General features: G+C 40.7%; 1 protein-coding gene across 1 annotated transcript in view; it reads left to right on the top strand.

Moving 5' to 3' along the window:
* The window catches only part of LOC107559964 (pseudopodium-enriched atypical kinase 1-like), a 16,675-nt gene extending 2,795 nt beyond the window's left edge, over positions 1-13,880 (top strand). Inside the window, exons 3-6 of the mRNA XM_016243992.1 lie at positions 6-1,494; positions 5,091-5,308; positions 8,271-9,004; positions 10,269-13,880. Coding sequence (XP_016099478.1) covers positions 6-1,494; positions 5,091-5,308; positions 8,271-9,004; positions 10,269-11,432 — 3,605 coding nt within the window. The 3' untranslated portion in view covers positions 11,433-13,880. The remainder of the gene's footprint in view (positions 1-5; positions 1,495-5,090; positions 5,309-8,270; positions 9,005-10,268) is intronic.
* The last annotated feature ends 207 nt before the right edge of the window (positions 13,881-14,087 follow it).

Raw genomic sequence — 14,087 nt, 5'->3', positions numbered from 1 at the left:
CATCCGTTACCAAGAAGTGTGGACGTCTTGCACCAGCCCTCGACAAAAGATCCCTAAAGTTGATTTAACAAGCAGCAGTGCCGCTCCAAGACTCATCAATCACAAATCAGCTCCCACATCTCCAACTGCAGGCTTCGGCACAGTCCCAACTAAATCGCCTAACTTGTCTGAGATCAAATTTAATAGCTACAACAATGCCGGCATGCCCCCGTTTCCCATCATCATCCGTGATGAGCCTGCATATGCACGCAGCTCCAAAAAAGCAGTGAAAGTTCCCATTGTGATTAATCCCAGTGCGTACGATAACCTAGCTGTTTACAAGAGTTTCCTGGGGCTCAATGGTGAGCTGCCACATTCCAAGCCTGGGGCCGGAGAGCGAGTGGCCAGCCACACATATGAGGAGATTGGATCTTCCGAAAGTTCCCAGCCATCGCCGTCTGAGCAGACACCACCTCAGCTGAAGCACGCAACAGATGTAACTGCTCCTGGGGAACTGAGGACTACCACAATATCCAGACAGACTGTAAATGACAGCAAATTAAGGACTATGACAGGTGTCTCCGTCCTTCCTGTAGGTAGCCTGAGCCTTAGCCCTGCCGTTTTGGCACATAGCAGTCTGGATCGTATTCGTAACCCCAGCAGTGAGCAACCGACAGAGGGCAGCAAATATTGCCAGGTCACATCGAATGGAAGTTCAGGTCAGAGAGAGAAAGCAAGTGCTGTTCTGTCTCAAATTGTGGCCTCCATTCAGCCACCGCCTTCTCCTCCAGACTCCCCTGCAGGCCAGAGTAAGACGTGCAGTGCTGAGGAGCTTTACTCACTACCACCAGATGCTTCCAAAGATGCTCCTAACAGACCTAAATCACTCCACTGTTCTGCAGAACCTCAAAAAGACACACCACCTAAAGTCCTTCCTAAATCCCAGAGTGCCTCTGCTGCTGTACCACCCACAAGCCCCAAATCTGAACCTAGTGCCCCATTTCCCCCAGCCCGGTCTAGCTCCTCTCCTTACCACTCAAGCAACCTGCTTCAGAGGCATTTCAGCAACTGGACCAGACCAGCTGGGGCCAAACCTAGTGATGGAGAGACCAGTCCTGGTGCAGAGGCCAGACGTTCGACTGACAGTAACAAGCCCAAGCGCTGGATATCCTTCAAGAGTTTCTTCCGCCGGCGGAAGGATGAGGAGGAACAGAAAGAGAAAATGGAGCGAGAGAAGGAAAAAGGGAAGCTTCTGGGATTAGATGGCACCGTCATCACCGTACTGCCTCCTCCACCTCTACAGAGACAGCACTGGTTTTCAGAATCCAAGACGGATGACCCTCACCAGAAACCCACGATCATATTCACCTACAAATCAGAGAGCGTCACAGGTGGAGAGGAGGCGGAGATTCGGGTTGAGGAACACAAAGAAGGTGGCACATCAGAAGGTGGAGCGTCCTGCCTGTCGACTCCACCCAAGAGCAGAGCCAGTCTCCTCATTAGCAAAGTCATGAAGTAAGCTATCTTTCTCTCTCAATCCCCCCTCTTTCTCTTAGCTTTTTAATATAGAAACATATGATAAGGTCTTTCTTGTGTCCTTGTCTTGCTCTAAGTGCATGTTTTTATGCATGGCCTTTATTTTCATCCCAGATAAAATCCTGAGTATTTGAGACACCCTAGTGATAAATGGGTGCCCCAGAGGTAGCTTTTATAATGCCTGATCAATTTCACATAATCCTGTTGTAGCTAATGGCGTTTTATGCAGTCAAAGTACGTCAAAATTGAAAATAAAGAACAGTATATTTTTCTATAATTTGTTTGGGTTTTATACAACATATACCCTTTATCAAAATTATAGAATTTAAATGTTTTTATAATGACTATTAGGATTAACATATCAAAACACTTGCCAACCCTAACCTAACTGAAAAAAAAACTGAAAAAAAGTTTAACTTTAATTTTTTAATAGAAATTGAACATTTTTAACATTTGTTTGGAATAGCTAAATGGTAAAACTGCTTGATTGATTAGTTGAATATTTAAATGTGTGATCTATGGTGCATAGATGTTATATTTAACTTATTTTTAGCAGTAGTAGTACAAAAAGTAGTATCTTTTTTAACAAGGTGATATCCTAACTGTAATAAACTGCTTCCTGACTTGTTGGTCATATATGTGTGTGATCTGCTGTCGAGAAGGACCTTTGATCCTGATATGTCACAGTTGTGAGCTGATGAACAACCACAGGTAGATGTCTGTTAAGGGTTAATCATGTGGAGGAAGAAGCATTCATACTGAATGTTACAACAGAGAGAGGAGGAGTAAGAAAAACACAGAATCCAAGAGATTTGTCTATTAAGTCTTTGAAAGCAAGGAATTCCTATTTCTGATATAAACATTTACTGTTTCTGACTTTATCAAATGGGTGACTGTGTGAGCCAATATGGTGGGTAAGCATTACTTCCTCAAATTCCTTTAAACAGACCAACACTTTACTGAAGCTCTTAGCTAGATATTTGTTTCAGCTGGTATGTGTGTGTGTGTGCATGAGTGTGTTTGCAGAGTATTATCTGCCTAAGAGAAAAAGATACTTGAGACACGTTGGTTCAGGTTCTTATAACATGTTCAAACACTGAGATATCTAGATACTCTATCATTTTTTTTTAAAACACCTTTTTTTGGCTATATCTTCCCTTGTGTGTTTTCAATTTTTTTATTTTTTTTTGCACTGGTGTTTCATTGAAAGCATTAGGAATCTTATCTTTAGTTTTGAGAACACCTTCCATGTTATAGATTTTTGAGTGTGTCATAACTTAATGGAACAGAATGTTTTTATATGTCCAGACATGCTCTGCCTGCAGAAGATTCCTCCCATTTAGCGTTCTTGGATGGGTTATTTAGGAGAGTAAGTTTGGCACTGGGATACAGGAGGAATGGTTTGAAATCTAAGCAAAGGACAGTTGTATTTTGTGTTTGATTAGTAGTGCTACATGCTAATTAAAATTGAATCTTGAACTAAATTACTATCAGACAATTATTCATTATTAATCATTATTCATCCCATTATTTACTTACTTTAATTTTGTTCCAAACTTGTATTACATCATTTCTTCAGTTGACTCAAAAGTAGACATTTTGAAGTGTGACTTGAAGAGTGTTCACCTAAAAATTAAAAAAATGTTCATTCATTATTAATCATTATTCATCCCATTATTTACTTACTTTAATTTTGTTCCAAACTTGTATTACATCATTTCTTCAGTTGACTCAAAAGTAGACATTTTGAAGTGTGACTTGAAGAGTTAGTTCACCTAAAAATTTAAAAAATGTTTTTTAATTACTCACCCTCCCTCATATAGTTCAAAACCTGAAAGACCTTCGTTCACCTTCAGAACACAAATTAAGATATTTTTGATGAAATCCGAGAGCTTTCTGACCCTGCATAGACAGCAGTGCTACTACCACATTCAAGGTCCAGAAAAGTAGTAAGGACATCGTTAAAATAGTCCATGTTACCAGTAGTCTCGCATAGCCAGACTGATGGCTGAAGGTCTGGAATTCATGGCAGCTTTCATTGGCCAAGGCCCGCCCATGAGGCCGTTTGACCGGCATGTCAAACAACCAATCACAGTTCGTTTCATTTCAGCGTCACGCTTCAGGGCGTGGAAATGTCGCCACAATAACAGACCGGTGTGTAAAACTCTCGGACGTATTTTAAAGATTCTATGCCGCGAACAATGTCAACAATGTCCTTAACTACCTTTCTGGACCTTGAACGTTGTAGTTGCATTGCTGTCTATGCAGGGTCAGAAAGCTCTCAGATTTAATCTAAAATACCTTAATTTGTGTTCCGAGGATAAACAAAGGTTTAGGGGGGTTTGGAACTACATGAAGGTGAGTAATTAATGACAAGAAAGGTGCAAAAGCAACACAGAAGTATTGCAGAAGCGGCTTTTTGTGAAAAATGGATTGTTCATGATTTTTAACATATAAAAAGCAAGGATTTAGAAATTGGGGATGCAGGTTATTTTACAAAGCTAAATTTAAAACCTTCAGATTTTTTTACAGATATTTACTGATGCTCTCAACTCAAGAACTGCTGCGAACTGATTTTAAAGTCAGTGTTTTTGTGAAGTAGATCAACTAATTCGTTAACAAGATCTACAATTCCGAATAACTACTAACATTTTGGTCTGCTTATCACATAAAGTTATTATATGACTTCTTTTCACATAACACACACAAGTCATATGGATTTCTTTTGATACTTTTATAGTGCTTTTGAATCCGTTTTTAAGCTTCAATTGCATTGCTGTCTATGCAGGGTCAGAAAGCTCTCAGATTTCATCTAAAATACCTTAATTTGTGTTCCGAGGATAAACAAAGGTTTAGGGGGGTTTGGAACTACATGAAGGTGAGTAATTAATGACAAGAAAGGTGCAAAAGTATTGCAGAAGCGATCGTATTGTAGCTTTTTGTGAAAAATGGATTGTTCATGATTTTTAACATATAAAAAGCAAGGATTTAGAAATTGGGGATGCAGGTTATTTTACAAAGCTAAATTTAAAACCTTCAGATTTTTTTACAGATATTTACTGATGCTCTCAACTCAAGAACTGCTGCGAACTGATTTTAAAGTCAGTGTTTTTGTGAAGTAGATCAACTAATTCGTTAACAAGATCTACAATTCCGAATAACTACTAACATTTTGGTCTGCTTATCACATAAAGTTATTATATGACTTCTTTTCACATAACACACACAAGTCATATGGATTTCTTTTGATACTTTTATAGTGCTTTTGAATCCGTTTTTAAGCTTCAAAGCCCTAGTCAGCATTCAATGCAAATGCATGTAAAAGAGCGACCAGCACATATTTGGAAATATCTTAGTAAGTTGTACAGCTTTGGAACAAAATGAGGGTGAGAAAATGACAGAATTTTGGTTTTTGGATGAACTACCCCTTTAAAAAAAAGAGAGAGAGAGAATTAAGGTCTAAATTTAGCTTTGTAAAATAATCTGCATCCCCAGTTTCTAAATCCTTGTGGTTTAGGTTAGAAAACTTTGGGCTGGAATAATTCTCAACCGTTGTTTGTCTTTCTTTGATGCAGTCAGCTTCCAGTTCAGGATACTGAGATCTCCTCAGCCACCTCTCTTCCTGCTAAGCTGGAGCTGTCGCCCCTGCACGAGCCGCCTGCCTCCTGCCCGCCCCCAGCATCGCCCACCTCAAACAGCAGCAGGCAAGCAGAGCAAGAGAAAGAGGGAATCACTTACACCATCTCACACTCTCCTGCATCCAGCAGCTGCAGGGCCACTTACACCAACCTGGGTGAGTAAAACACACACGTTTGATGGGTCACTTTGTGTTTTTGTTTGGTCCATTTATGTGGGCCAGCGGTGTGAGTTTCTGACCTGATTTGGCCGGCTCATGCTGATATATTTAGATTGTCATGGCAGCAGCGCGTGCAAGAGCATTTCTAGACCAATAAATAAGATCACTTCTCTCAATCTCTCAATTTGAAGTCATTTAGCTGATTGAGTCTCTCTGAAGTTTGTGCTGTGAAAGGAGGTAGGGATCTGTCTCTTTCTTCGCTTTGCTTTGCTCTTTTTTTTAAGGCTTTTGGTTTTATTTGCATCAATTGTAGCACAGCGTAGTTTAAGTAGTTTTGCTAGCAGGAAATGTACATTGCAACACCACACATTATATTTATTATACAGTGGGGTCCAAAAATCATAAACGACTAGTGACCACTAATTATAATTGTTTTATTTAATATAAATTAGTTAATTATTTGTAATTATTATAAATTAATTGATTTACATTAATTCCTTTAATATCATAGAAATGTTCTAGAAACAGTGTAGAATCTAAAGTATTTCTTATTTTATGTATTAACTTTTCTTGTTTTAAAGTGTTTCAAAATTCTGAAACATTTGTTTATTTATGATTTTGAATTAGTTTAAATCTCAAATTTTTAATGTGATCTCACGTTTGAATGGCATGACAGAAATTCTCAGGTAAACATAAATTATATTTATGTTTCGGCTGAAAACTGATATGATGTAAATCTATATATTAATGTTTTTTTTGTGAGTGTTCACAGTAAAGCTCCTAAAAGATCTAGAATTTAAAATACTTTAGACATTAAAACGTTACAATGTAGAGAAAATATTCATGTTTGTAACCTGGCATAAAAATATACTGTTAAAACTGAAAAATAATCTACTTTTAATATTGATTAAAAACTAACAATATTAGAATATACCCTGCGAATAACCTCAAACGGTAGTTGTTTCCTAAACTACAGGTTGTCTATGTAATGTTTTTCCACATGTAAGGTTTAATAAGTAGATCAAATAAAATTGTCAAAACTGGCAGTAGTCGCTGGGTGGAAATCAGGGATTCAGTTTGTTGAGGACTTTAATGGCCACAGTTCTGAGAGACTGACAGATTATCAGACTCGGTCCGTCTGTTTTGAGCTGTGTGGCATTACACAGAATATGAAACAAGAATGATTTTTCAGCTGTCCTAAGAGAGCATGGATGCTGGTGGCTACTTCCTTCCCTCCTTATGTTGCAGAGTTGACCTCTGATATCTAAGCATATAACGTTGTTGCGCTGATGACTAGGGCTGTGTATCACCAGCAAAGTCACTATACAATGCGTATCACGATACAGAGGCCATGATACGGGACTGCATTGAATTTCACCTCAAAAGAGTTTAGTAAAACAGCTGTTTATTAAACACTGCATACTATAGTGCCATTTCTAACTATTGGCAGAGCAGGCAGTTGACCTCTGCATTATGAAGGGCCTCCATAACTGTACCACAGTACAATATAGGAAATGGCATATGTTTCATGTTTACATTGGGCACTCTCCACCAGGTACAATATTCTGATTGTTTGCATTTTGTTTTTATGCCCATAAATAATAATGTACTCGTTCTAATACATTTATATTGTAATGTACTCATTCTAATATATAAAAAAATCATATTTACATTGCTGGTAGGTTATCATTGCACAAATTAACACACTCTCTACATAAAAAAAAAAACTAAAAATTAGAAGAGTTCAAAACTAATGCGCTGTCTTCACTGAATCTAACACACGCACATGCTCAGTCAGATCACGTTGCGGCCGCACTCAGACATTCAAGAACAAACATTTTAGCGCTGCCCCGCAATTTTATCAACTAAATAGCTTAATCGCTCAAGAGCTACATTAACTTTCTCAACAAGGAGCTGGTAACATCATTGTTTCTAAAGGAATTAAAGCCACGGCTTCACTGTTAATAGAGAAACGCGGCAAAACGGTGGTAATTCATACATACACAGCCTCTCTCTCTCTCTCTCTCTCTCTCTCTCCTCTCTCTCTCATAAATGAACACTTGAATTACACTTTTCTGAGAATAGAATATTGAAGTGGAGATCGCAAAACTGCAAGCTAACCAGTGCTTTTCAGAAAGCAAGAGCGTTTATCCACAGTGGAGAGAGCGCACGTACACAGGGTTGCCAGGTTGACAAAGATAAGTATCACGCTTTGTTTTGGAAATGCAGATGTTTCCGCAAGTGGGAAACTCTGTTTTATGGATTATGTCTCTTTATATCAGGCAACCCCGGTTGTGTTCCTCTGCTGCCAGATTAAACATTGTTGTAGCCTATATATTATGCTCTATTCATTATTTTTTAGAAACCTTGCACTTTTCTACTCCGTTTTAAACATTGTTCTTGTATTCAAATTAAGCACGGCCCACTGCTGCACATGTGCCACAATATCGATACTGGGACAGCTGTCAAATCTCTGTGGCGATACATCGTCGTATCGATGTATCGAACACCGCACTACTGATGACTAAGTCTGATGAACCTCTGAACTGCGTAGCAGCACGGGTCTCCACGGGGTTAAAGTACCGCCTCTAATTTTGTCCCGCTGACTCTTTGATCATTTTATAGATGTGACCTACAAAAATCCCTGTCCTGGTGAAAGGGTCTCAGAGGAAGCCCCAGTCTGAGATTATTGGGAGATTAAAGCAGATTAGTGAGGAATGTTAGATGTGAAGTTTCACGCTGTTAAATAATTCCTAACTCGTATCCCACATCCCTGTGGACGGAGCGTGTGTGAATTGTTTTAAGACTGTTCATCCTGCAATTAGAGATATGGTAAAGGGAAACATGTAATGGAAATCCAATAATGCACCAGTTATGTTCTGGTCAAAATTTAATGTGTTCCCATGAGCTGTTTCAAAGCCATAATCCTCACTGAAATTCCTCATCTCTCACTCTACAGGTCAGTCCAGGGCCAACATGATCCCCGTAAAACATCCCAGACATCCTAAAACATCTGATGACACTTTAACCTCTGAACCAGAGGTCACCGAACCCACAACAAAATCCACCCCTCCACCCCTACCCAAAAAGTCAGTCCCACGTGCCCAAACAGAGCCATCCGCACTAGGTAGAGAACTCTCTGCCCCGCGACCCAAAGGAGAGGCCAGACCAGGCGGGACCAGTCTGAGCGTTGCCAATCCACTCTACGATCTCGAATCCACATGGGACACGGCCAGTCAGAGCTCCTCACTCAGCTCGGAGGCACGACATCCTGATGAATCGGGAGACTCTCTGGAGCGTCCCGTGGGTGGGCGGAGCCTGTCTTGCCTAACCAGTAGCAGCTCCATGCAGGCATGCGACCGCCGAGGCTACCGAAGTACAGAGAGTCTGACAGCCCGGACGCGAGGGGCTGGGAGACCCGCTAAAGCCCAGAAACAGGTGCCGTACAGAGGCATGGAGAGCTGGGAGGAAGTGGTCGGGAGGATCCGAGGCCTGCACATGGATACCCTTCGCAAGTTGGCAGCCAGATGTGAAGATAGATTTATGGCCGGACAAAAAGATCATCTGCGCTTTGGAACAGACAGCTGGTCTCATTTCCGGCTGACCGCGGGAAAACCCTGCTGCGAGGCAGGAGATGCTGTGTACTACACAGCATCTTTCGCTAAAGAACCTCTGACAAACTACGCCGTTAAGGTGAAAGTTCAGTCTTACACATATTTATTGATGCGTGTATATAGATGAGCCGAATAGGTGTCTACATGAGATCTTCTAAGGCAGAAATTCAAGTAATGGTCACTTGTGCAACTCACAATCATTGCTTCTTGCAAGGACAGGAGGAGTGATTCAATGAAGAGTTGATTCCAATAGAGTCTGATGGCAGCATGTTGTTAAGCTGATAGCTTGTTACTTAAAGGGGTCATGAACTGCCTCTGTTTTTTATTTATACTGTTCTCTGAGGTCCACTTATAATGTTATCATGATTTTTACATCAAAATAACAGAAGGTTAACAGAAGGTTCAAATGCTCACTGATGCTCCAGATGGAAAAATTATGCATTAAGAGCATTGAATTTGAAGATCAGGGTAAATTTAACTTATTTTGTCTTCTGGGAAACATGTAACTATCTTTTGTAGCCTCTGAAGGGAAGTACTAAGTGAAAAAATATGATATTTAGGCAAAATAAGAAAAATGTACACATCTCCATTCTGTTCAAAAGTCCACCCATCCCACCCCGCCCCGGTTTTTCCTTCTAGCGCATCAGTGAGCGTTTGAACCTTCTGTAATAGTTGCCTTTGAGTCCCTCAGTTGTCCTCAGTGTGAAAAGATGGATCTCAAAATCATACAGTCATTGCTGGAAAGGGTTCGAATACACAGAAATGCTGGAAAACCAATGAATTTGTGGGACCTGAAGGATTTTTCTGAAGAACAGCAGGCAGTTTAACTGTTCAGGACAAACAAGGGACTCATAAACAAAAAATCACTAAAAAAACAAAAACAAACAGCTGTGGATCATTCAGGTAACAACACAGTATTAAGAATCAAGGGGATGTAAACTTTTGAACGGGGTCATTTTTATAAATTCAACTATTATTTTCTCTTGTGGACTATATGTAAACATCTTATTCAGGTCAGTTCTAAATAAACAATAACACATGCATTTTGTATGATCCCTCTTATTTTGGTAAAATAATTAACATTTTGCAGATTCTGAAAGGGGGATCTAAACTTTTGACCTCAACTGTACATGTCAAAAGATCAAGGAAATTTTGGTTTCTCAGTTCATGACCCCTTTAATACAGATAGAGTTCATCACAATGCATTATGAAATTATCCACAAAGGATACATTCGGTGCTTTCTTGGCCATAATTGCTTGATACTTCAAAATGTTCCCTAGTTAGTCTTCTCAGATTTGTATGTATATAAAAAAATTTACATTCTCTTTCTGTCTGATCTCAGATCTGTCGGGGAGTGGTGAAGGAGACTCAGCAGCAGTTTTTTCACAGCCTAGCAGTTCGGCAGAGTATCGCTGTGCACTTCAACATCCAGCAGGACTGTGGGCACTTCCTGGCAGATGTTCCGGCCCGCCTGCTGCCCTGGGAGCGTGAGGAGGATGGAGAAGACAAGCAAGGTGGTACGGAAGGAGGAGAAGAGGGAAAAGGAAAGGAGGATGAGAGAGATGCGGCAGGTCCGGGCGGGAAACTCTGCAGCCGTGTTGTGGTGATCACTCGAGAGGTGCCATTCCAGACAGTAGCAGATTTCGTACGGGAGGGTGTAGAACGGCACGCGCGAAACTCTGAGCTGTACGAACGCCAGGTGTGTCTCCTACTGTTGCAGCTGTGTGCGGGACTAGAGCACATGAAACCCTACCACGTCACGCACTGTGACCTCCGGCTCGAGAACCTCCTCCTGGTGCACTGTCAGCCCGGGAACCCTTGGAACCTGGAGCTCATGGAACCGAACAACAACGCTGCATCCGGACCTTCCTCCGCCGCGGCTTCCGCTTGCCCCGCCCGGCTCATCATCAGCAACTTCTCTCAGGCCAAACTCAAGAACGTGGTGCTGGAACCCGCTTCACTCCGAGACCAGTCCCGTCTGGCACCTGAGCTCCTCACTGCCACTCAATACCGCAAGTGCGACGAATTTCAGACCGGGATACTGATCTATGAGATGCTGCATCGACCGAACCCATTCGAGGAATGTCCAGGGCTAAAGGAGAGGGAATACTGCAGCTCTGACTTGCCCCAGCTGCCCCTGCGATCCCTGTACTCCAATGGTCTTCAACAGCTCACCACGTTGCTGCTCAATCCCAACCCTTCCGAGCGCATCCAGATGGCGGATGCCCGGGCGTGTTTGCAGTGTCTGCTGTGGGGCCCCCGAGAGGATCTGTTCAATTCTTTGAACCCCGCCGCCGGAACAGTTCAGCGCCACACCGTCTTGCAGAACTGGCTGGACCTGAAGCGAACGCTTATGATGATCAAGTTCGCAGAGCGTTCTTTGGACACGGGCTGCGGCGTGAGTCTGGAGGACTGGTTGTGCTGTCAGTATCTGGCCTTCGCTACTACCGAATCTCTGAGCAGAGTGATCAAGATCCTGCAGCAGCCACAGGGCGTGCTTATTTGATCGCATCTGATCACGGCACGCTAATGAGGCTGGGACGTGTAGACGTGCGCTGTACAGACGTGTGATTTTATTCGAGGAAACCGTATCAACTTTGTTGGTGAATGTGTTTGGGTTTGGTTTACTTTTAATACCATGCAGAGAGTCTGAGCAAACCGTTTACAGGATGAAAAGTGACAAAGTGAAGTCATATTTAACTCCACAGATAATGGCACATTTATAGAGCTGCTTTTATAAACAAGTGAAACTGCATGATGTGTGAGTGTGTTGTGGGTTTTCTGCCGGTGTGTTTAGTTACGCTTTTCATTCTGCTGTAGGGACTCGTGTATATCAGCAGAAAACCACTGATCTGACATCAGCTGCATCATGATTTATGATTCCAGTAACTATTGGATAGCTATTATATAATCATCGTATATCAGAGTTTGTGCGAGGGGCGTCAAAATAAGGGTCCTCCAGTGGTCACATTAGGTCAGTGAATGAATGAGTCTAACATGCCTTACTTTATATGTGTCTGTGTGTATATATATATATATAGAGAGAGAGAGAGAGAGATTTATGGAAAGTGGCAAAAACATCATCTTTCATCAGTCATTTCACACAAATATGTTTTTATCCGATCCTGATATATCGTACAGATTAGTTCGAGAGTACAGATTGGATATTTTTCTACCACAACAAGAGCACTGTAAAGTTTACCAAAGACTAAATACTCTGAACCATAAAGATCAAAACATATTTTTACATTTTGCATAGTCAAAGAGTATGACTCTCCCTCTTAAAGAAGTGTCCTTATGTACCTAAAACAAATGCAGTTTAGTTCTTCAGCAGTACTTTGGCTCTCCAAAGTACACAGGAGCATTTCCAATCAGAGGGATTGGCACCAAACTCACTTTAATCAAACTAGAGTCGCACCAGATTCTGATCATAGCGTTTACACTTGCAGTAAAAGCTCTGAACTGCTTTTGAGACATATCAGGATGAATCTAACCCTGACCTGACCCGGATATCACTCTGCGGATGTATGTGCAATCATTAAAAGCAAGTGTTAACATTTGTTACAGTATTTTAGATATATTTAACGCACTTGATATTCTCAGCATGCAATTATTCTTTATCTTCCTGTTCCTGTTCGGCACATAATTGATGAGAATGCGAGCTTTGGGTTCAGACTCCCAGCGAGGCGTATGCAAGGATATTTGATTGTGTGTGTAGCATTAATATGAACCAGGGACAGCACATTCTTCAGCATTTTGTCCTTGTTGTAGTGTTATTTTGAGGTGCGTGTGTGTGTTTCAGGCAATGGCAGTATAGAGAAGAACTTCAGAGTGAAATGTGAGACACACACAAGCTGCATCCCAGTTTGCTTGCTTCTGCATACTACAGGTATGTATTTAAGTGGTGATGGGAAAATGCATACTTGTAGTATGTAGTACGCTAGTACTGCAATATATAATGTAATAAAATTAACACAATTTATGTAAACGTTAACATGTAGATCAATTTATTATTATTTTTACATATTTTTAAAACTGCTGTTGCAGCTTTGGCCTTGGAATTTATAATTATTCACTATTTCAACTCAAAAAGTTGATAAGGAACTGTTACAAGCTCCGCCTCTTCTGTAATGCAAGGGGATTGTGTGGGTAATATTGGCTCAAAAGGCCTCCGCAGAAAAAGTATATCATCCAGGCACCTTGAGGATGTTTTTTGACATGCTATGATTTGTGGAACACTAAACAAAATTTTGCATACTTGATAATATGGATAGTATGAAAATTGGGATGCAGATATTGTCACACCTCCCTGTTTCTATTTTTAGATTTACATATTCAGGTGAAAGAAAGGGATTGCTGAAAGGGATTTAATGATTCATAGTGCATGAGAAAGGGTTCATGTGAGGTCACTGCATAGTGTCTCTGTCAATCACAAACTAGGGCGGGACCATTGGTTTGCTCCCATCTTCCATTTCCAAAGCAGCAGTTACAGTTTCATCAATTCCATTAGAAAGAAACGGGAATAGTGTGTGTGTGTGTGTGAGAGAGAGAGAGAGAAAAAAATTGCGGTGCGTGTCACGCTGAATGTTTGTGGGTCACACCGTAGCAATATGTTGTATTGAATTGTATTTGTATATAATAATTTGAGTGTAGTTTAATTTCATTTTAGCAGTACAGGCACGATTCTGTCACAGAGAGAACTTGAGAGAGAGTGAAAGTATCAGCAGATGTCTGTAACCTGAAGAATGTGTGTGTTTTTGCTCACCCACCATCAATTTATCAGTTTCTTTCACATCATTTCACTGAAATCATGTAGTTACTGTTATTTACAAATGTTTATTGCCAGTGATGATTTCACAAAACTGCTTTTTACCTACAACTGCATATCTCCTGGTATTTAGCTCTACATTACCGAGTTAACTGCTCATAATAAAACTATGAATATGTTTTTAAACAAGACTTGTTTGTGTTTTATTAGAAACACTACTTTGTTGTTTTTATTAATAATACAATATTAAATATGAAATGGGGTCCTGGAAATAGCAGGCAACTTCACAAGTTAGATGTGAGCCAGGCAAAGTTATGAAAATTAACAAAATGTTAAAAGGTCATTAAAAAGTCAGAAATTATTGTAGTCCATAGACATTCAAGCTCACTTCTA

Source organism: Sinocyclocheilus grahami, unplaced genomic scaffold (assembly GCF_001515645.1).
Source record: "Sinocyclocheilus grahami isolate Dianchi unplaced genomic scaffold, SAMN03320097.WGS_v1.1 scaffold707.1, whole genome shotgun sequence".
NCBI classification, from domain to species: domain Eukaryota; kingdom Metazoa; phylum Chordata; class Actinopteri; order Cypriniformes; family Cyprinidae; genus Sinocyclocheilus; species Sinocyclocheilus grahami.
The sequence above is the reverse complement of the archived record's forward strand: the minus strand, read 5'-3'. Positions and strand labels throughout refer to the sequence as shown.